General features: G+C 39.8%; 1 protein-coding gene across 1 annotated transcript in view; it reads left to right on the forward strand.

The window, feature by feature from the left end:
- Window positions 1–25,002, forward strand: part of gabrp (gamma-aminobutyric acid type A receptor subunit pi) — a 34,603-nt gene that overhangs the window by 5,085 nt on the left and 4,516 nt on the right. The window contains exons 2-4 of the mRNA XM_080415791.1: window positions 22,933–23,001; window positions 23,171–23,283; window positions 24,585–24,652. Of these exons, the coding sequence (XP_080271917.1) occupies window positions 22,943–23,001; window positions 23,171–23,283; window positions 24,585–24,652 (240 nt within the window). The 5' untranslated portion in view covers window positions 22,933–22,942. The remainder of the gene's footprint in view (window positions 1–22,932; window positions 23,002–23,170; window positions 23,284–24,584; window positions 24,653–25,002) is intronic.

Here is a 25,002-nt window from a genome sequence, read left to right on the forward strand (position 1 = left end):
CACACACACACCTAGCTTCTCTCATATTACGGATCATTTGCATAATGGACATGTTCAGCCCTGCAGTAGTTAATCAATCCAACAGTCAATCAGTAGCATTTTTTGAGGGGGGACGACGACGACGACTGATTAAAATACTTAATACAGCCATAACCAGTGAATACAACATATTGTTTGTGAGAAATAAATTGTGAGAATAATTAATAAAAAACCTAACCAAATCACCAAAGTTAAATCAATTTGAAAAAAGGTTTTATAAGCCATAAAACTACAATACACTTCACACTGCACACACATGACTCTGGCCTACAATATGGGAACAATGACCGTGAACACTGCCACTGGCCTGTCAGAGTGATGATGAAGTTAAATTGACATTTGCGATGAAGATGACAAGGGAGCACGTTCCCATGTCACCTGGTCATCCTCTTGGGATACAGAGTGACATGTCAACCTGACTCAGACGATAATCACTCCTGACACCTCTAATCTGACTTTCAAATGAGGAATTAAGGCAGAGAGGAGAGGACTTGCTCCGGGGTGAGGGATAATTCTAGAAGGAGAGGCTTTGGGTCAGTGGACTGATTTGACAAAGGTAAGAGAGAGAACACTGCCATATATGTGGTCATTACCAAAGCCCATGCTTTTATGAAAAGAGAGAGTGAGCTTGCTGAAAAATGACAATAAACCATTATATGATAGCCCCGAGTCAAGCAGTGATTGTCAGCAATAGAAGAGAAATGAAGGTGAATCCAATAAAGAGAGATAAATGGTTCAATTGAGAGTTAACGAGAGATCACCACCAACCCAGCAAAGCAATGCCCCTTAGGTCTTACTGTAGCAATCCAGTGGGGATAAGCTAAAGATAACAGATCAAAACTGGTTCAACACTGGGAGCGTTTATATGTATTTCACCCTTGACTTGTCCTCACTGGTGGTTAAGGACAGTTTCCTTGAGGACTCCGACCAGGGTGAGATGCTTAACCACTGGAACCGGACATTTGGCATGAATAGTAGATCTACAAGCTCACAACCAATGAACCATTATATGAAAAATCCTGAGCCAAGCAGAGATTGTCAGCAGCACAGAAGAGAAATTAAGGTGATATCCAATAAAGAGAGTTAAATGGTTCAATTGAGAGATGGCCTATTATACTGTAGAGATCACCACCACAGCAGAGAAACGCCTTGTAGCATTCCAGTGGGATGAGTTAGACTAGAGGATGAATGCAAGCTCAGTAATGGGAGCGTTTATATCTTATGTATTTTCACCCTTGACTTGTCCTCGATGGTGGTATAGTTGCCAGGGTTACAGACAGTTTCCTGGAGGACTGAGATAGCATAGGATTCCCCCTGGGAAAGCAATGGAATTTACTGACACGTTTATCTACTTTAGAAAACAAGGGGTGGGGGTTGGGTTGCATTCACAGCACAGCAGGGGAAGTATTCCACTTGATGGGCAACAGAAGAGCATGCGGCAGAAGGAAACATGTTAAGATCGAAAGTAGGTTTCTCATTACATGGAGGGTGCAACGCTAGAGAAATCAACACAAGAAAATCAAGAAAGCTTGTTAACTGGCCACCGCCATGAGGAAAGACTCCTCGACATCGATAATGAAAATGCCAATAGCATCTTTCCTCAGGTAGTCTGTCGCTCCAAGCTCCCCTACTTAGGTGAGCTTGGAGGTATTCCAGAGAGTTAACCCGTATTACTGTACACTTGCACAACCTCTTGCTTTCTTTACACTACACCACCCTGTCAATTTCGCTGGTCCTGGCAATATCAACTTGAAACATTTACACAAATGAGCAAAATGTTTTTATTACCATTTCAAATTTAACTGTGAACTCTTCACACAGCGTGCGCATTATTTAATTCATTAGGGATGTGCTAAGATTGACATCTAAAGTTTGCAGGAGTGGCCTGTTTTGAACAAAAAGCCTCAAATCATGAACGCAGTGTCCGATTGTGGTGAAACTTTGCACGCATATTCGCACTGATTTTTCATATTCCATCAACATTGCTGGCCCACAATAACCTGCCTGACCTGGAGGAGACCTGTGCTCCGAGGAGCACTTTTTCTAGTTGAGATTCTGTTTACGCACTGCCTATTTCTTGCCGCATGTCTGTCTGTCTGTCTGTCTGTCTGTCTGTCTGTCTGTCGGTCTGTCTGTGTTTTAACCTAGAACTGGACCTATCCACGAGAAACTTCTCTAGAGGTCAAGGAAAAACCTCTGCCCTGCATTTTTCACATCTACCTTATATAGCGCCACCAGGAGGCCGACTTTTTTATGTCACTCCTACACATTTTGTCAAAACATCACGCAAATCGATCTAGACGGATCTGTCTGACGTTTTTTAATAGTCCATTCTGATTGGCATCTACAGTTTGCAGGAGTGGCTCGTCTCATGAATCAATATTGTATTGTGCAATAACTTGCAACATGAATCCCATAACTTCTACAGATTCCACTCACCTCTATAATGAATGAATTCCGAACATTGCTGACCCATAATAATCTGCCTGACTCTAGTCTCTTTTTGAAAATAACAAAAATGATGGAGCTTGAACAAAAGTAAATTTCCCCACTTAACTTCTTTACACCTGTAAACCTGTGATGTGACGATAAAGTTCATTCTGATTCTGACTGACTCCTTGATTGATATTATCCATTGATGGCTAATAAATATAGCGAAACAAGCAGTTAAACTCAGCAAATTGTCTTCTCATTATGTGTATGTGGTGTGTAGGTCAAGAGTTATAGGCCAAAACGTGAAGGGCCCTTTTATAGCGCCACCATAAGGCCAAATTGGGGCAGAGGATCTTCCTTGGTCTACTGGGAGTGTGCATGCAAAGTTTCACACCTATCGGTCCAACAATGCCAGAGATTAGCTGTTCACAGACACACTGACGGACAGACTGACGGATGGACGTCGGACGGACAGGGGTGAGTACCACACACTTTTTGGTTTGTTTACTGTATTTGTTTGTACGGACGGACAGACGGACAGGGGCGAAAACATAGTCTACAGCCTGGCGTAGACAATGAAAGAAACAAAAAGGAGAGACCTTGGGTCAGATCGACTGGTTGGGCAAAGGTAAGACTTGCCTCGATACAGAGAGAACGCAGACAATTTTGTGGTCATTACTAACCAATGCTGATGCTTGGGCACCAAATCTATTATGTCAATTGGTTTCATTTATTAAAGCCATGACTATCACTAACTTTTTGGTTGGTTGGTTTGTTTGTTAAAGAACCACAATGGAAATAATTCCCGGTTTTATCCTCAAATGTCAACAAAATGTAACCAATATGTATTTGTGAGTTATTTACAATTCAAATAAACTATAAACTAAACTAAAAAGTTTTATGAAAACAGATTTAGCAAAAAAAAAAAAAAGTAGACGATGAACCATCATATGAATAAAGCAGAGATTGTCAGCATAGAAGAGAAATGAAGGTGAATACAATAAAGGAGATAAATGGTTCAATAGAGAGATCATGAGAGATCACCACCAGCAGAGGAATGCCTTGAAGCATTCCAATGGGGATAAGCTAGACTAGAGGATGAAAACAATTTCAGTAACGGGAGTGTTTATATGTATTTTCACCCTTGACATGTCCTCGCTGGCGATGGTTGCCACGCTTACAGACAGTTTCATAGACAACTTGGACCAGGGTGGGATACTAGATGCTTAAAACAGCTTTCAACCTTGTGTCCCTATTTTGGGCATTTCATTATAGGTGAAATCTTTCAAAACATTTCCAACAAAGAAAAAAAGAAAAGACATTCAATCAGTTAAAAATTAAATCTGAAAATGTAAATTTTCTTAAATAGTAGATTTACAAACTATGTGGAAAGTACCACAAGAAAATGTGATTGTTAGACCGCTGTGCGGCATGTTTATCTACTTGACCCAAAAAAGACAAAAAATAAGCATTCATTCAAACAAAAATATTCCACTTGATGGAATATTCACACTACGTGTCCCTTAACTCACTAGTTCCAGCAGTATAGCCTTGAAACATTTTACACAGATGAAACAGCTACTTTAAAATGAGCAAATCTCATTTATTAGTTATACAAGTAAGACGCGCGAACGCTGGAAGCGAACGCAGCTCGAAAATATTGTGTATTTACGGACTTGTAATCCGTGTTATTTCACCTTGATGGGGAGAGCGTAGAGAGAAAGTCACGTGACTGCCTCCGCCTCGTATTGAAGTTAATGGGGGGGGATATGGTTCTCCTATGCACGGAGTTTGGGGGTTAGAACATTGACATCATGTGTGTGTGTGTGTGTGTGTGTGTGTGTGTGTGTGTGTGTGTGTGTGTGTGTGTGTGTGTGTGTGTGTGTGTGTGTGTGTGTGTGTGTGTGTGTTGACTGTAGCTGCTATATTTCAGCCACACTGTAGTGCACTCTGGTGCACTCTGGCGGCTGCACACAGGCAGTGCACGCACACAGACAGACACACACACACACAAGCCGAGCAGGGTTTCATAGTAAGCTCCACTTGGGCGGAGGCGCGGCTTCGCCGTGCCTCCTTCCGCGTTCGCAAACATTTCAACTTCAAAAGTTTCAAAACATTAACTCTTCACACAGGTTGGGCATTATTCAATACTGTTCATTGTCTCCGCCAGACCGAAAGGCATGGCGGGAGAGTATGTTTTGCACCCTGTCCGTCCGTCCGCCCGTCCGTCCGTGTGTGTGTGTGTCTGTCCGTGTGTGTGTCCGTCTGTGAACAGGTAATCTCCGGCACCGTTGGCGTGATCGCAGTGAAACTGTGCACACACACTCCCTGGATGCCAATTCAGAAACTTTGCCCCAAATTTTTCACATGGGCCTGTTATAGCGCCACCAGGAGGCCGCTTTTTGCAAAACACATTTTTGACAGTACTCCTACAGATTTTGTCCAAACGTCACGTGAATCGGTACACAGTATCTCTATAGTCATTACACAAAACATGTCTTTCAGATTTTTCATATTCCATCCTGATTGGCCAAAAATGGCTTCCAAAGTTTGCAAGAGTGCACCGTTTTGAACAAAATGCCTCAAATCATAGTAGAACACAGTTAGCAATTTCCGTGAAATTTTGCACGCACATTCCCACTATGCCGAGGAAGAAATGCCACTTGAACATTTTCAAATCAGCCTCATGGTGGCGCTATAACATTCCGATTACTGTTTTTACCTATAACTGCACCGATCTGTGTAAAACTTTGTATGTGCACTTTGTAATGCAGGGTGATAGAGTCATTTTGGTCTCTTATCTGAATTATCATAATGTGTCTAGGGTCCTTAACCTTAAAATGTCCTATTAATTATGGTCTCATAATGGGCCTGTAATACTGTCATGTTAAAAGTACTCAGTACTCTGTACTCTCAGTCTCTCTGTCTGCCAACCAAGGCCATGTAGCTGCAGCTGCCGTAAGTGGCTATCTCCAGAATGTTCCCAATCAGTTAAAACATGTCTTGTCAACGCTTTGCGCTTTAATGTCAAATGGTGTGATCTAATGTCCTAATGACCTGTATCTCTATACATGACCTATATCTCTGTATGACCTGACATCGTCACTAATTTACTCTGTCAGCTGTCACCCTGTCACAGATAAACCTGCCACATGTCCTATAATATCGAAGGGATAACTTGTTTATGGAACCATAAGATGTATACAAGGATACCATAAGATGAACAACAACTTATTATTCAGACAGCCAGACGCCTTGTCCATCTGATGACTTCCTTCTACGTATGAGGGTCTTACAACCAATCAGAAGAATACACCTATATCTGATGCCATGGATGTCCAACTCTGTATAAATAACATTGTCTGTTGTTAAAACTTCAGTGTGATTATTATTCTTGTCTGTAACTTGTACTGTCTCTGTGTACACGCTCGAGCAATATAGACTGATCATTTTTGACTTACCAGGTGTCTGACTATCATTTCTTTGAGTGTTGACTGGACGGGTATTGGGGGGTCTTAGTACCAAACCATCTTTTTACATCTTATTATAAAGTTAATTAATTAATTCTTTATCAATTGGTCTTGGGGGGTCTTAGTACCAAACCATCTTTTTACATCTTATTATAAAGTTAATTAATTAATTCTTTATCAATTGGTCCTTCGAGCCGGATTAGATAGCCATTCGAGATTATAATTATTATAATTTTCTCTCGACCGGTCTGTTTAGAATCAGCTTTAAAAATGTCTTTATTTTGAATTCCTTCTGGGTGACGATTCAGCGGCGAATTCAGATTCAGTTTTTTTACCCTCTTCCTTTTTTTGGACCTCACTTCCTGCATTCAGTCAACACTCCAGAGAGCTGATCTGCTCATCTCCGCGTGCTGAGACGGTTCTTATCAACCACCCTGCAGCCAGACACTTTGGGTATGTGACAGTTCTGTATTGCTCACACAGGAGACTATTATAGTACTTGTTATATTTTGTTTGTCTTGTAGTTTATATGTGCTGTTTGTTTTGTTGATCTTGTTGTCGTAATGTACTGATTTTCTGATTCTATACTGATATTTGACCTAAGATTAACCCCTCTGCTTCAGTCGCCCTTGCACTGGAATGTACGGATATAGCCACCCTTTCACACTGCCTATTTGCTATATGTGGGTTAATGTTACACAACGGGTCTCATATCAACCCATAAGAGGAGAGTGTTCCAGTGTCACTCTCCAATCCTGGCTACATTTACCTCCTCGCCACAGGTAATACCATGTATACAGATCTGTGTTTTCAATGTCAGTATCACCCTTACCATCCCTCTTAATACGAAACATTACCAGCCAGCTGCATACCGAACATTACTAACATGTTCGACCCAGACGACAATTGCCAGGTTGTCATCCCTGTCACCCTTGCTTCAGAAACTTCAGTACATTGTGTTGTTCGTTTGTCTTGTTTGGTCAGTACATATTTTGTTTGTTTGTTTGTCTTGAATTATGAGTTACATCCATGCCATTACAACGGTTCTGTCCATATAAACTATTATATAGTATCATAATATAATCTCCCCTCATATAAAAGTTGTCTCTCTCTCTCTCTCTGTCTCTCCTTACCCAGCCCTCCCAACCCTTCATGCTGCGGGCCCGTTATCACCTCGACCTTGCAAACAGCTGCCTCGCTGTTACTTGAATCTTTTAGACCATTTCAACATTGACACACACAGAAACTTTCAGTGTGTGCCAATCAAGAGGGGAATTATTATATAGTATTATAATATAAATATAGTCCAGATACACCATTCAATTAATTGAGATCTCCTGTGTTCCTTCGACTTCTCTGTGTTCCTTTGTTTCAGACAACCTAAACCAGCTACGCCATCTCCTCAAATCAGCCCTAAAAACAGCATTACACCAGCACGGGACAGTTGGTATAATCTCTATTCCTTATCTCCTAGGATTATAAAACAACCATTGCTGATTTGCGTATTTTTCAGAAACTAGCCATTTAAAATCTTCAATTTCATCCCTGTATCCATATAGTATAATACAGCGTATTTTTATTATTATCAGTTCAACTTCACCTCATGGGGAATCTCATAGCTACAAGGAAGTCATACATGGCCGAGCCAGACCTCAAAGTTATTGTCACACAGGCTGGGACCACTCCAGAAAAACAGGTCACACCCAATTCACCACGCCAACCAAATCAGGCTAACATTACACACCACACCCAGAACACCCCTGGTCTCTCTACACAGGGCTCACACACTGCAGGCCGGCCTCCACGAACTTATATTTGTTGGTCATGTGGGACCACGGCGGACCATACTTTGACCCTATGTCCCCAGCCGAACACCGCGCTCCCTTTCAAACCTCCACTTTGGCACCGACGGCCAAACTGGGGTTTTGACAACCGGGTTGTTGTAGATAATTAGACATAGATGAACTTCCCTTTAAACGGACAAAGACACTCTGGCCGCAAATAGATGAAATTGATACAGAGATAGATGAATTTGATGTGTCCTAACTTTTAAAACACTTAAAAGGAATCAGTCCTTGTAGATCTGATATTTTCGAAAAGTTTCACCATTTACAGACAAAAGGTGATTATTTCCCATCTCCCATTACTATGAAAAAAATTATATCTGTATATGAGTTTAATATATATATATATTTCATATATATATAAAATCAAAATTCAAATTAGAGGTTCTAATATGATATGTGTCAACATAGTATTTATGAATACCCATCTTGAAATAATCTGATACCTGTTACATTTATATTTACCAAAGACAATTCAGATTGTTAACCCATTTAGTATTAATCTCTCCTTATGTGTCTTGTTCTCATTTTTCTATATTCTATGTCTCACTTTCCGTCTACACCAGAAACTTGGCATCATGGCGTGAACGGCTTCCCAGGCGTGGCCCCACCCGTGATAACCAAGGGTGTCCCGCTGTATCAAGCCAAATCACTATCTCCACGACACCCAGAACACACCAGCGTATTAATTCCATTTGATTATTTGACATTCATTAGTTCAGTTTCTGATGGGCTGATCTTAAGTTAAATCTGTTTAATATATTTTTTCACGTTAGAGGTTAGCTGAGATCTTATTTTTTTTGGTAGGTAAGGGGGTTCTATTTATGACGACGGGGAAATCTTTTCTGGCATAAACGGAATCCCACCCTTTTGTTTATTTTGATCTACCCATCATTTTTTGACTTCATGTTAAAATTCCACCCTACAGTATTTTGTTGTAAAAACCTTCTCGACGTCTGTTTTATGCCTCACAGAATCACTGATACCCCGGAAGAAGGCAGCCGAGATCCATTCAGATCCAAATTACTGATTTTTTTTGTGACCCAAGACCGTACGGGATCAGAGGTCAGTGGATTTCAGGGGGGATCACAATGAGAGGTAAGGTGCATTTTAACATCTTACGCCTCCTGTGCTCCTTCTGAAACTCCAAAAAGAAAAAAAAAATACGATTTACACATTAATATGAATCCTGGTACAATTTGCTCAGTTTACAATAATAATTCATATCCATTTACTTAAAAAGGAAGATATTTCGTTAGATTCCCAGAGTACACTAAAATACTCATTGTCAATTTACCCACTACTAAGTATATTAGATAATCAAATTCATCATAGGTTCTCTCACTCCCTAATATAGCCTCTCATTTCTCCAGTTTCTTATCTGTTTACATTCTCTTGTTCAGCTGGTCTCATAACAAAGTAGGCTATGGTTAATAATTGCTCACAGAAGTGTGAAAGAAGGTAAAGAAAGTCAGTTATGTCGTAGTGAAGGTAAAGAAAGTCAGTTATGTCGTAGTGAAGGTAAAGAAAGTCAGTTATGTCGAGTAGGGAAAGTAAAGAAAGTGATCAGACAGAATGTAGAATGCAAAGGATTTCATTTTATTTTATTTTTCACCAGTTTGCTGTCTCAGAAAAGTCTGTGACCGAATTGTTATGAGAACATTCTGACTTTGTGAGGGCCATTGGGCTCAATATAACTTTAACCCATTCCTTCCAATTACAGTAACTCCCTTATAGCAATATCTATCTATCTATATATATATAATATCAGTTTTATTACTGTCAGCCCATTATTAATATGTTTTCCTTTATTTTTGCCATAATGTCAGCACCATCAGCATATGAATGAGTTTGTTCATCTAATTTAGTAACTTTAACTGTTAAACAAACTCCAATATCCAAAATCCCTTGTGGAGATTTCCGTTTCCGTTAGGGTCTGTAACAGCCATGTTGCTATGGCAACTCATTCCAAAATGACCTCTTAAAACTCAATTTCCCATAATTCCTTCTGGTATGAGACTCCATTTCCCATAATTCCTTCAGCAGGAAGTGTTAGTGGTATGTTAGACACGGTTCCATGGCAACCTAACCCTGTAGAGTCACTATTGAATTCCATTTAAAACATAGATCCGTTAAATTAACCCACAATAAGATTCAATTTGTTCTATATCAATATTGGTGAACATTAACTATAATATTAAGTTTATTATCAAGTCATTTTGATTTATTTTAAAAGTTTTGAAAATATTTTATCATTTTAACTTAAGATTTTTTTGTAAGCTTGTAGATTTGCTAATTTTCAGAAGCTATTTTTCTGTACTGATCTCATTTCAATATACTCTTCAGAACAAAGATGTTTATTCCTTATTTTTCATTGTTATATTTTAATTTTAAAAGTTTTAATAATAACTTTTTAAAAACATTTTTAAAAAGGGAAAAATTAATTTTAATTTTTTTTTATTATTATTATTATTATTATTTTTTTTCATCCCCTTTCTCAACAACAAATCATCTGACACACACTATATTATAGATATATGGGTGTCAAATAGAGGGGAGTTTGATGAATATTTGATTTAAATATGATATGATTTAATGTTTAAATGCTGTGTTTTGTGTTTCATTTTCATTTTGTGTTTGTTTCATTTTAGAACGAGAATGTAAACCCCATTACCCCATTAATCCAATTCCTGGACAACAATCACTGGTCACAATACCTGCTAATTGTACATACAATTGTACATACAGGGCTAAACTTTAATTTTATATTTGATTACAAACTGTTTTAAACTCTGCCCAACAGTAAATTTGATTTCCATTCTGTCTTACAGATTTCAACTTATGTCTTGGATAGACAGATGTTTGATGCCACATGCCTACATGCAATCAGGAAGTATTTCTTGAGTTTTAAGACGATATCACGTAAGTTTTTTCCCAAAGTAAAGTGTAAAGTGATGTACAAATTTACATAGTACAGAAGTGTCCCGTTCCATTTTAAATACTTGTATCTTGATAAAGCACAAGGACTGCAGCTCCACAAGGAGGAAGGTAACTTTTCTATTTCTGAACGTGTACAGAAACAATCAATGACCCGAGACGTAGGTCTCTTGTCAGATTTCAATATGAAAACTTACAGACTGGTGAGTTGTCCCTCCCTACAATCTCTCTGCTGCCATGCCATTAAACTGTGCTAAAATTGTCTGTCTTAGTTAAACCAAACATGTTGAAAAGATTTGCTTGGGACGGTGACATTAGCTGAGATTTTTTTTTGAATTATAATAAAGTTATTTGCAAAGTTGCAAAGGGAAAACTTGTGGAAACGTGTGGAGTGTCTTGGGAATTCATGAACTATAGCCCTGTTTTGCTTCCTATTTGAATAAATACATTATACAGTCCTTTTGAAGAAGTATAAATGTGTATGTTATCTAACTAAGCATTTATTTTTGGCCTTAAGTCATTTAAATCTTTGCCTGTCTGTGATTTGGTTTTGAATAATGTCACAAGGTACAATCAGCTTGACCTTTGACCCTATCCAAATCATGATAAGATGTAGGATTGATAGAGTCATTTTGGTCTCTTATCTGAATTATCATAATGTGTCTAGGGTCCTTAACCTTAAAATGTCCTATTAATTATGGTCTCATAATGGGCCTGTAATACTGTCATGTTAAAAGTACTCAGTACTCTGTACTCTCAGTCTCTCTGTCTGCCAACCAAGGCCATGTAGCTGCAGCTGCCGTAAGTGGCTATCTCCAGAATGTTCCCAATCAGTTAAAACATGTCTTGTCAACGCTTTGCGCTTTAATGTCAAATGGTGTGATCTAATGTCCTAATGACCTGTATCTCTATACATGACCTATATCTCTGTATGACCTGACATCGTCACTAATTTACTCTGTCAGCTGTCACCCTGTCACAGATAAACCTGCCACATGTCCTATAATATCGAAGGGATAACTTGTTTATGGAACCATAAGATGTATACAAGGATACCATAAGATGAACAACAACTTATTATTCAGACAGCCAGACGCCTTGTCCATCTGATGACTTCCTTCTACGTATGAGGGTCTTACAACCAATCAGAAGAATACACCTATATCTGATGCCATGGATGTCCAACTCTGTATAAATAACATTGTCTGTTGTTAAAACTTCAGTGTGATTATTATTCTTGTCTGTAACTTGTACTGTCTCTGTGTACACGCTCGAGCAATATAGACTGATCATTTTTGACTTACCAGGTGTCTGACTATCATTTCTTTGAGTGTTGACTGGACGGGTATTGGGGGGTCTTAGTACCAAACCATCTTTTTACATCTTATTATAAAGTTAATTAATTAATTCTTTATCACAGGGCAAAGGGAAAACCCTTTGCCCTGCATTTTTCACATCTGCCTTTTATAGCGCCACCAGGAGGCCGACTTATATAAAACACATTTTTTGATATTACTCCTTCACATTTTATCCAAATTTCACGCAAATCGGTAGACATGATCTCTATAGTCATGTGATCAAGACGGAGCGGTTAGACTTTTCATATTCCATCTTGATTTGCTAAGATTGACATCTAAAGTTTGCAGGAGTGGCCCGTTTTGAACAAAATGTTGCAAATCATGAACGCATCGTCCGAATGCGGTGAAACTTCGCACGCACATTTTCACTACGTTGACGAACAAATGCCACCCTTTCAACATTGCTGTATTATAGCGCCACCAGGAGGCTGACTTATATAAAACTATTTTTTTAAATATTACTCCTTCAGATTTTATCCAAACATCACGCAAATCGGTACACATGATCTCTATAGTCAACTATCAAGATGGATCCGTCCGATCCGCCTGATTTTTCACATTCCAGCCTGATTGGCGAATTCAGAACATTGCTGCCCCACACTATCCTCCTACCTGACCTGGCGGAGACCTGTGCTCCGAGGAGCACTTTTTCTAGTTAGGTATGTGCTTCCGTTGTTCCTGGAAGTAAATCATGAATTGGAGGTGACAGGTTTTTACCCTGAATATTTTTGCCACATGCTCCAGGGTAGTGATGATTATGACGATTATTGTTATGATCCACAGACAGACAGACAGTCCTCTCTATGCACTGACAGCCATATAACGGCTAATGTACCAGCCCTGAGGCCAGGGCACTGCCGAGGTTCAACAGGGTCGAAGTGTTGATATTGATGACCTAGCCTACAGTACTTAAATGAGGACTGAAATGTCATAGAAATGAGCCAATATGTAAATTAATTTACTGGCAGGCCCAATTAAATCTAAATGATTCGATTAGCCAGAGGCTATTAGATGTCTGTCGATGAAATAACTCCACAAGGTGGTCCCACTCCAACCAGGCTGTTGCATCCTGCACTTAAACAACTCGTGTTGTGACTTGTGAAATGTGATCTTATTCATGCTGCTGCAAATCTATTGTGCTGGAGGGACACAGGCACAGCTGATATCACAAGTGTGAACATAATCTTATTTTAAGGATTACTGCAATGGAAAAAATGGAGACAATGAGGTTGAAGTTGGATAAGTCTGTGGCTGAATGTACTCCTCGCCCCCACTAGCTCATCATAGAGGAGACGAGAGAGGTTCATCAGGATAGTTTCAGATTCATGACATAATCCCCTCCAGATCGATTTATCATAATCTCAGTTTTTTTGTGTGTATGTTTGTACTGTACATCATGTGTGCAAATGTACTGTATGCATCACAGACAATGAGTGAAGAGAGAGTAAATGAGTGTGTGTGTGTGTGTGTGTGTGTGTGTGTGTGTGTGTGTGTGTGTGTGTGTGTGTGTGTGTGTGTGTGTGTGTGTGTGTGTGTGTGTGTGTGTGTGTGTGCGCGTGCGTGTGTGCGAGAGAGAGAGACAGACAGACAGACAGACATGCGGCAAGAAATAGGCAGTGCATAAACAGAATCTCAACTAGAAAAAGTGCTCCTCGGAGCACAGGTCAGGCAGGTTATTGTGGGCCAGCAATGTTGATGGAATATGAAGTTTCGGACAGATCCATCTTGATCACATGACTATAGAGATAATGTGTACCGGTTTGTGTGAAATTTGGATAAAATCTGAAGGAGTAACATATTGCTTTTTACATAAGTCGGCATCCTGGTGGTGCTATAATAGGGCAATGTCAAAAGTGTGGCATTTGTTCCTCAACGTAGTGCGAATATGCGTGCAAAGTTTCACCGCAATCGGACGCTGCGTTCATGAATTGAGGCATTTTGTTCAAAACAGGCCACTCCTGCAAACTTTAGATGTCAATCTTAGCCAATCGGGATGGAATATGAAAAATCTAACAGATCCGTCTTGACCACATGATCATGTGTATCGATTTCCTTGAAGTTTGGATACAATCTGAAGGAGTAATATTTAAAAAATGGTTTTACATAGGTCGGCCTCCTGGTGGCGCTATAAAAGGCAAATGTGAAAAATGCAGGCCAAAGGTTTTAACTTGGCCTTTAGGGAGTGCGCATACAAAGTTCTACAGATCGGTGCAGTTATAGGTACAAACGCTAATCAGCCTGTTATAGCACCAGCATGAGGCTGATTTGAAAATCTGCAAGTGGCATTTCTTCCTCGGCCTAGTGGGAATGTGCGCGCAAAATGTCACGGAAATTGCACGCTGCGTTCATTATTTGAGGCATTTTGTTCAAAACGGAGCACTCCTGCAAACTTTGGAAGCCACTCTTAGCCAATCAGGATGGAATATGAAGAATCTGAAATGCCCATTTCGTTTAATGACTATACCAATTGTGTACCGATTTGTGTGATGTTTGGACAAAATCTGTAGGAGTTAAATCAGAAAATTTGGTTTGCAAATCTGACCACCTGGTGGCGCTATAACAGCCCGATCTGAAATATTCGGTTGCAGCAGGAGAGCAAAAAGTTGAGGCCTGTTAAAACAGGGAACAGAACAGTAGAGAGAGAGAGAGAGAGAGAGGAGAGAGCGCTTGTGCGTGTGTGCGTGCATGCGTGGATGAGAGCCAAGGCTGATGGATTACATTTAGAATCAAAGACGATAGTATCGTTAGAAAGGAGCCTGTGATTGAGTTCCGGGCCTCCATAACGACTATTGAAAGGCCGGGTCCTTGATGGAAGCACTCTTGGCCCCAGCAGTGCTGCTAGCAATTAAACACACACACACACACACACACACACACACAATTGGCCGTTTACGTTCAGTCTGCAGCACTCCCCCATCACATCCACTAACTCGATTCGGAAACGATTTGTTCCGGTGCATGAAATTAATATTAAGATAGTATAACATGTAACCACCAGTAGTTCATTAGTATGCACAGTCATCGGTGCATTATACAACTTGGTTTAGTGGCACATCAGCTTGCTAGTAAACCAGTTAACCACTTTCAACTTGGCGTCCGTATTTTAGGGCATGTCATATAGGTGAACATTTTGAAATTATTAAATTATTGTCTGTCAGGTTGTGCTGTACAAATCCACGAGACAGTCAGCTATAACGCAGTTAGTGTTGTAACATAAAAGGTAAAGAAAGATAGGAGGGACTGTCTAAAGAATATTTTAAGCAAGCAAGAAAGAAAGAAAAGGAATGAGGAGAGAGGCAGAGAGGTGGAAGGGAGGAAAAACGGTCCTTTCATCCCACATAGGAGCTCCAGGGTTCTGTTGAGGATTTGAACTGTTTGAGATTATGACATTAATTCTGCGGAACAGAGCAAGAGGTCGCGTGAGAAAGAGCCAGAACCAATGAGACAGAGGGGATAAGATAAGATAAGATAAATCTTTATTGATCCCAGGATAGAAATATAGGAAATCTGAATTTCCAGAGCCCAGGTGGTGGGGGAGTGGGGAGCGGGGTGACGTGACGGTGTAAATTGAAATAGAAGAGAGCATGATGGAGTTAAGGTGCAAAAGCATGATAGTGTGGGGGTGGAGGGGAATGAGAAAAAGGATTGGCGTATAGGGGATCATCCTGGATGGATGGGTGGTGTGTGTGTGTGTGTGCGTGCGTGCATGCGTGCGTGTGCGTGCGTGCAATCCGTGCATGCATGTTTATATGTGGAGGCAGAAGGAGGCAGCAAGAAAAAGGGAGCTAGGGAACACAAATGAGAGCATGAGCAAGATGGAAAAATGAAACAGAGAGAGAAAGGAGGGGGTGCACAGTGGAGCTGAAGGGAGATGAGCGTAGATGTGGAGGGAGACGCACACGCTCTCACACATATCCACAGACTACACACACACACACACACACACACACACACACACACACACACACTAATAATACAGACATATACCCACAGCATTGCCGAAACAGTTACCAACAATGATTTATTGGTAGTTGGGGAATAGATTAAAATTAAACCTTATAAATACTTACTGAGTAAAAGAGCAAACTGTGTCAGTGGAGAGCGGAGGAGGGGAGAAGCGGCAGAAAGAGAGAAACTGAATGACCCAAGAGTGAAAGATCAAGGACAGAACAGGTAAGAGAAAGAGTGAGAGAAATCAAGAAAGCACTGGAGATAAAGAGTGAGAGAGAATGAGAAAGCAATGGTGAGAAAGAGTGAGAGAAGGCATTGGAGAGAAAGTGAGAATATGAGAGTTAGAATGAGATGAGAACAAATGGAGTGAGTGGAATAAGACATTTGTGTGTAAGCGTGTGTGTGTGTGTGTGTGTGTGTGTGTGTGTGTGTGTGTGTGTGTGTGTGTGTGTGTGTGTGTGTGTGTGTGTGTGTGTGTGTGTGTGTGTGTGTGTGTGTGTGTGTGCGTGCGTGCGTGCGCGCGTGCGTGCGTGCGTGTGAAAAAGAGATACATTTTATGACCCAAGTATGAAAGTGCAAGAACTGGTAAGAGTGAAAGAGTACAAGAAAGCATTGGAGATAAAGAGTGAGAGAGAACGAGAAAGCATTGGTGGAGTTGGAGGACAAACTAAACTGGGATGCACCTGAAAACCTTTGTACAATTACAATTTAGGCATGTAGCAGACGCGCTTATCCAGAGCTTTTCATTTTTTCTTTTTTTTCCTCTTGTACATATTTCTTATTTTTTCATACCAGAAACCTGTAAGCTGATTGTATGACGTTCTGTATAGTAGTGTGTATATCTGTCTGTCTCTTATATGTCATCATGATTTGTGTGCGTGGGGATCTCATTTTAAACAAGCTTAGTGCCTTCCAGTTTAGTAGACCTTGTATTGTGAATCTGTACTTCCATGTACTGTTTTTCTCATGTCTTACTAAAGTACATCAAGCGACTTAAGAGTGCGAGATACTAGTAAGAGATAAAGAGTGAGAGAGAATGAGAAAGCAATGGTGAAAAAGAGTGAGGGGGAATGAAAAAGAGAAGGAGTGAGAGAACTAGAAAGAGGAAGAGAAAATCCTGAAGCATCAGAGAAGCATTGAGGGAAAGAGTGAGAGAATGATAAAGCATTGGACATTAAAAGTGAGAGACTACACGAAAACATCGGAGAAGAGAAAGAGCGAGAAAAAGTTTTGAGAATGGGAAAGCAAGAGTGAGAGAATGTGAAAGTATCAAAGAGAAAGAGTGAGACATTATGAGAAAGCATTGCAGAGAAAGCGTGAGAGAGAACGAGAAAACATTGGAGAGAACGAGTGAGATAGAAAGCATCTGAGATAAAGTGAGAGAGGGTGAGAAAGCATTGGTGAGAAACAGTGAGAGAATAAGAAAGTATTGGTGAGAAAGAGAGAAACCACTGAAGAAAAACTGAGAGGGATTGAGATAGCAGCGGAAAGAAGTGACTGTAGTCCCATTGTACAGATCAGTGAGAGGAAGAGCAATATGAGAGGAAAGAAAATAGCATGAGAGGAGGTGGAGGAAATGCATGATTAGAAAGCAGGTGGAGACTAAACCACTTCACCCTGGCAGCCCTATTTGTAATTTCATTACAGGTGAATCTGTTTTAAAAAATTGAGAACATTGCAGATCTACAAGCTCAAGTAACTCTGTTGTACAATGCCAGTATATGAAAACTATGGAAGCATGAGTGAACAATATTGTCTGGTCATACGTATGCAGGAGAAAAGCAGACTCAGGCTATATTCATATTTATTATGCTGGGGTTGTTTGAAATATTTACTATATTAACAAAGGCAAATAATCTATTTGATATTTTAATTAACTCCCGCAGGATGAATAATATCCTGGGGCTGTGGGGGGGAAAAGGCCACGGCGGACGGGGGTTATTCGGCATGTCAGTATTACTCGGTCTGTAGTGTAATTGCTTTGAGGTAGCCAGCAGCAACACATGTATGTATACCATACACGATTGAGAGGACTCACGCCTGGTGCAGACTGCAGGGCGAGAGAAGAAGAGCCTTGGCTGGCAGGCTAAAGAGATAAATAGGTATTTATTTAGGAGACGGATGGAGTGTGGTTGGAAGGCAGAGTGCTGGTGGGAGAATGGTGTGTAATGAGTCCCATAAATCATCTGGGACCATATAGCCAGAGATGGGCAGTATTAATGTTACATGTATTTAAAATAATGTAAACATGAGCAAGCATGTAATCGAAATAGGCTGTTGTTTTGTTAATGGATTTTTTTATTTCTTTTTTATTACACCAGTTTATGTCGAGGAATCCACTCAATATAACAAACAGCAGTTTAGCCCATAAACTATAGTAACTGCTGTGAGGTGTGAGATAACACAGATCTTTGACAGGTTATTCTCGACCTTTGTAACGTTTTTGACCTGCTGAAATTCAGTTTCAGCTTCACCGAGTTGCTCAGATGGTTATTATGAGCGCTCGGGGGGAGTAGTTAGGGGTTAAGTGCCTTGCTATGGGCCATTTCGACACATAGACAAGGTGCCGGGAGGTGAACCCGGTGAACTTCTGAACACCAGACGATCTCTCTAACTAGTAAGCTACGGCTGCAACTACAAATAAGTATATATTCTTCAACCACCAGATTTCAATGTACAACACTAATCTGCCCTTTCATAATAAAAAAAAGTGCTACTTGTGGCACATTTGTATTTGACAGGCCTGAAGAAATGTAAATGTGTCACAAGATACTTCTGAGAACAGTAGGCCTATAGGCCTATTGTTGGATTTTCCAAAGTAGCAGCCAACCTAGTTAGAATTATTACTACTAAAGTATCTGCACCTGATGGATTAAGGAGTAGTAGAGTGGTTAAACTTAATAGTATCGCAGCAGTTTTTTACAAAATGATTACAGCTTTTATTTAATCATTTTGTCTCTACCCAAAATATGGAAACTCTCCAAAATCATTTTGGAAATCGATATTGTATAATCATTGTTTGTTCAGTAACAGGTCTCCCCATCTCTCCAGCTCTTTAGTAAACATTTTCAGGTCAGGATACACATTTCATCCAATCAGGAAACAACTTATACATGATACAGGATAAACAAGTGGAAGTGACAAAATTGGAATTGGAACAATACAAATTTTAAGCTGATAAATGTGTTCTTTCATGACTGGATGAAATTGGTGACCCACCTGAAAACGTATTTTCTGTTTATTAATGGACTGGAGAGATGGGAGACCCCTGTTAATGATGAAACAATATAAAGCTTTAACTTAAAAATAAAAATAAATGTTTTAACAAAAAAAAAATCACTTAAAGTAGGCTACTTAAGCCCTATTTTATACTTTCAAAACTTTTTAGCAATTTTTGCTAATTTTTTTTTTTGAAAAGTTCTGGAAAGAAAGGTGATATATCATTCAAATATGATATTATCGTCACAAAAGCGTATTGAGGTAGGCCTATTTGGTAAAAAAAAATATGTTATTTGATTTTGTCGCCCAAGCCTATATGTAGAAATATACTCTGATTAAAGGCATTGTGACCAACAGCCACTGTATCTTGGTTGCATGACGTGTATGTTCCCACAGGAACAGATCTGAGCTACTTATGAAATGTACCCAGTTGACATCGTCTGTCAAGAGTTTTAGGATTTTGGGACAGGGTTAGTCATCCAGCTGAGGACAATGAGCACACGCATCAATGGCCTAAATCTAGGGGGTGCTGAGGATGCCACCGCCAGAGGTGGACGAAGTACTCAACCTCAGTACTTGAGTCAAAGATGCTCCTTGTCATATATTACTTTTCACACTTTACTTGAGCATGCAAATTCATACACGTAATCAACGCTTAATTAATGATGAATTAAAAGGTAGGGTAAGTGATATTTATCATTTAAAACAAAATAAAATGTTAAAAGGTTAAAGCTCTTTATTCTGATAGTATTCCTCTTTATAAAGTGCTTGTTTGGTAACAGGGGTCTCTCCAGCTCTTTAATAAACAGAACATACATTTTCAGGTGGGTTGCCAATTTCAGATTACCAATTTATAAGCATAAACTCCAGTTCCAATTTCTTTGTTTCATCACTTCCAATTTCACTTGTTTACCCTGTATCCTGTGTGAGTTCTCTCTCCTGATTGGATAAAATTGGTATCCCTACCTGAAAATGTATTTTTTGATTACTAAAGAGCGGGAGAGCCAGGGAGACGGGTGCTATTTAATAAACACTAGTCTATATACAGCAATGGTTACAATCAGAATATATATCTATTTAACTAATCTAATAATCTAATGTATTTTAACAAAAACATGACTTACCCTACCTTTAATAATGAATTCATCATGAATGTATCATGGACTCCTGGTGGAAACTGTTTTTTTCAGGATCAAAAATTTAAATGCTTTGATGCTTTTGTGTGACGCTGTAGTATGATCAAGTAAGGAATTAATTTACGGAAAGACACAAAAAGTTAGGATATGGAGATATGAGGTTTCAGCCCGACAACAACGATATATAATTAAGGATGTTATTCCACAGTTTCATTTCTATGCCCAGGAGGAGTGCTCCTAGGAGTAGCGAGGAGGGTCGGTTTCTGGCGGTCTTTCAGATATATAGTGGATATAAGTGGAACTGTAGAATTACGTCTTTAACTAATGACATATTACACTTGGTTACGTCCTCATGACTTCACCACAGTGAGGACCATGAATTCTTTCTTTCTTTCTTTTTCCTTTATTTATTCAGGGAAGCCCATTGAGAGCAAGCTCTCTTTTTCAAGGACGCCCTGATAACAGCATATAGAATACAATACATACATAATGAAAAACGATAACAAACATTTGAATCATATTACAGAATTAATGATAAATTCATGATATGTTCATCATTAATTCATCATTAAGTAAGCGTTAATTATGTGTAGAAATAGTAGAAATAGCAGATTTACAAGTTCACAACACGTCACATCGCATAAAATGTAGTGGAGTCAAAAGTACAACATTTGTCTTTGAAACGTAGTGGAGTGAAAGTCATACGTATCCAAAACAAAACAACACTCAAGTACAGATACTCAAATAATGTACTTAAGTACAGTACTCAAAGGTAGGGTAAGTGGTTTACTTTGGTTAAAATCAGTGTTAAATAGCTCTATATTCTGATAGTACTCATTGCTATAGAGTGTTTGTTCAGTAAAAGTCTCCCATGTCTCTCCAGCTCTTTATTAAACAGAAAATGCATTTTCAGTGCTCTCTCCTGATTGGCTTAAATGTTGTCACCTACCTGAAAATGTACTATATTCTGTTTACTAAAGAGCTGGAGAGACGCCTGTGACCGAACACCGAACTCAAATGCTCTGTAGCAATGATTACTATCAGAATACAGTACTTTAATCTTTTTAACAAAACAAAACAAATACCAAAAAATATCACAAATGTACTGCATTACATGTCCACACAACTGCAGGGGCCCCCCACCAATTACGGTGTTCTATTTCGCAAACCTTCACTCATCATCACTGTGAAAGTGGACAGGTCAAAAACTAATCTTCGTGGCCTCATCTAAGGTAACCAAAGTATTGTTCTTAAAAAAAATGTATTACATTATGTAGCAACATGTCCCTGGATTTTTAGAGCGTGTAGCGCTACAAGTCATCTTGCCATTTGTCTTGCAGCCTCTACTGTAGACGCGCACGCACGCACACACATGCACACGCACACGCACGTGTGTTAACCCCTTAGTTAAGCCCTATTATATTTATCATACGACGAATTGTGAAAAAGCCAATCTACAAGGGCACGTCACATCGCAATGCGTTGTGAGCTTGCGGATCTGCTATTTTTGCTAAAGAATCTTTAGAAACTAAAATACATTGACCCAAAAATGCAAGTTGTGATTTTGTGCTGTATGTTCAAAATTTTGGACCACCTCCAAACAGACATGGCCTCACGCCCTGCCCTGTCTGTGATGTTTGGCGTCCCTCCAATGGGGGCCCGGACCCCAGGTTGGGAAACTGCACTACAAAACCAATATTGCCATGTGGCCTCAGGCTGCAGATACAGGTCAGTGAGGTCACTCCCATTCAAGACAAAGCGTGCCATGTCTAAGCCGAGGTGCTTGACCTTATTCATTATCCATCTATGGACCCTGATATGGCCTCATAACCGCCAAGTATGTCTGGGGGACCCCAGTCAACGAAGTCTATCGTCTCTGTCGGGTGGAAACCTTCTGTCCACAAAACTGTTACTTTTCAGGATTCAAATGTAAAAACAGCAAAAGTAGCAAATCTACAAGCTCAAAACGCAGCGCGAATCTGCAACTTTTTGTGCATGACACAGACACGAAACCAAGTCTAAATCACTCTTAAGTGGTTAAACTGTTTTCAAACAGTCTACTGTGTCCAACTATGTGTCGGATATACGCACACACCATTAGACAAATTAATTTTCTAACGGGTACATGAAGTTATTTTGAATTTAAATTAATTGCAGATGCAGTACAGATGTTTGAGAATTGTATTTTCTATATTTTGAAAATACAAAAAAAGCCTGCATGTATTTTAACTCAATACATTCTTTGGCACTGGTGTTTTATTTTGCATTATATTATGATACTATTATGATAATTGCTTTGGGGAGGTATTTGTATTTTGTAATAAGATACATTTTGATACCCAGTACACACAGATGAACAATATTTTCTCTTAATTTCTTTATATTGTACTTTGTGTAGCATATGAACACTTCATGTGGTCATGTGCTGCCACCGTGTGGTGAAAGTCAACAGTGGTATGCAGATGAATGAAACCAGCTCTGTGGCTGCATGGTTTCATGGCAAGATAATGAGTATTTGTTGACAATATGTCTTTTTCTCCTCCAGTTGATCCATAATGACCAACCTTCAACCCCTGACCCTGCTGGTCATGTGTCTGTCATGTGGGCTACAAAGGTGAGAGGTCAAGAGTAGCTGTACTGGGTTAAAGATTCCATGAACATCGATATTAATATTGATCAGACATGCATTGATGGTCTGCTTTATCTCTCTCAGACACACACACACATCCAATTAATTTTCATGCCTGTCGACTCTTTCTATTCCTCCCTCTCTCTCCCTCAAGTGTGTTCATGTTCCCCGGCAATCAGTGGGGAGACTGGAATGATTCTCAGCTACAGCCCACCATCCAGAAGCTTATGAAAGGGTATAACCGCTACCTCAGACCAAATTTCAATGGTAAGGAGTGTGAAGAGTGGAATAAAGTAATGTGCAGCAGATTGTATGCTTAATAGAATGTTATTTAGACAGCATGCTGGGGCAGCACTGACTCAGGAGGTATGAGTGGGGTTAGCCCTAGAATGTCTGTGATCTTACATACATTTCAAGTATTCCAAATACACAGTCATAGATCGCTCTCGGAGCCCCACTGTGTAGTGGCGATCTGCGCGGCCATAAAAGTGCTCTAAACTCCGTCTGTACTCACCCAATAATTAATTCCTAAGAGTTGTAATCATATTTTGTCCTCTAGTTTCATATCCATTTGAAAGTTCTGCCAGAAAACGTGTGTTTAGTCAAATATCTCCACTTTTTCACGACTTGCACACGGACGACTGTCTGTAGGGAGCTAGGGGGGGTGACTTGAGTGACGGACCGAATGTACCCAAACGGTCCATCACTCAAGTCGCCCCCCCTAGCTCCCTACAGAAAGTCGTCCGTGTGCAACTCGTGAAAAAGTGGAGATATTTGACTAAACACACGTTTTCTGGCAGAACTTTCAAATGGATATGAAACTAGAGGACAAAATATGACTACAACTCTTAGGAATTAATTATTGGGTGAGTACAGACGGAGTTTAGAGCACTTTTATGGCCGCGCAGATCGCCACTACACAGTGGGGCTCCGAGAGCGATCTATGACTGTGTATTTGGAATACTTGAAATGTATGTAAGATCACAGACATTCTAGGGCTAGAGTGGGGTTTGGCAACTGTATGGTTCCTGGTTCCTGGTCCCCCCCCCCAAACCCCCCCAAACCCTACCTTTACTGATTCGGTTAGTGTCCCAGCTCCCCCTCATAAACTGGCACTGCCACACTTGCCGAATTCTGTAAAGGGGATATAGAATGCCACTTATTAAAACGTGTCACTATATTGCCAAAATGAATTACAAAAGGAATAACATTGGTTCACAAGTTCCCTTACCCTGTATTAAACTGAATAACCGTCTATGTGAATAACCCCTCCAAGTCTTTTACCCAAACACTTAAAATCAGGCTTTGGGCCTACAGGAAGGCCGCAAAATGGCCGCCTTTTTAAGACCTGCTCTTAAAGGGATAGTACGTGCTACACTATTGTTTACCTGGGATCTTAATGACTTTGTAGCACTTTGTTTTCTTTGCACTCTTACATGACCATTTAATCTGTAATTTGTTGATCAGCATACATAACATTTCCTTTTCGCGCTTTGTTTGCTGCTAAATGCCTAACTTGTAAATTGTAATGCTCCCCCCGTCTCTGCCTTTCTGTCTGACACACACAGAGGGTCCTGTGGAGATTGGGATGAGCCTTGATATTGCCAGCATCGACGCCATCTCAGAAATAAACATGGTATACTTACATTTTATGAATGTGTGTGCAAGTTACAGTAAGTGGCTGAATGATTGAATGGGTAAGTGAGATAATTTAGCTTATGAGGAATGAATGAATGAATATGCCTTATCCATGGTGATGGTCTCTCAAGGTCTAAATTGTCTAAAAAATACAATTTTAATCTTTTGAAATAATTTTGAAATAATTGTAGGAATCAACCTTGTCTGACCTCATTGTTATTATTCTTCATTTTAAAACTACTTGCAAGTTTACATTTTTATACTGTTATATTTTATAGGCTACTTAGTCTGCCCATCCATCCATCCATCCGTCTTCACTACTATTGTTTGGTTCCATGCTCTTCTATT

The sequence above is a fragment of the Gymnoscopelus braueri genome (genome assembly GCF_963280865.1).
Source record: "Gymnoscopelus braueri genome assembly, chromosome: 20".
NCBI lineage: Eukaryota > Metazoa > Chordata > Actinopteri > Myctophiformes > Myctophidae > Gymnoscopelus > Gymnoscopelus braueri.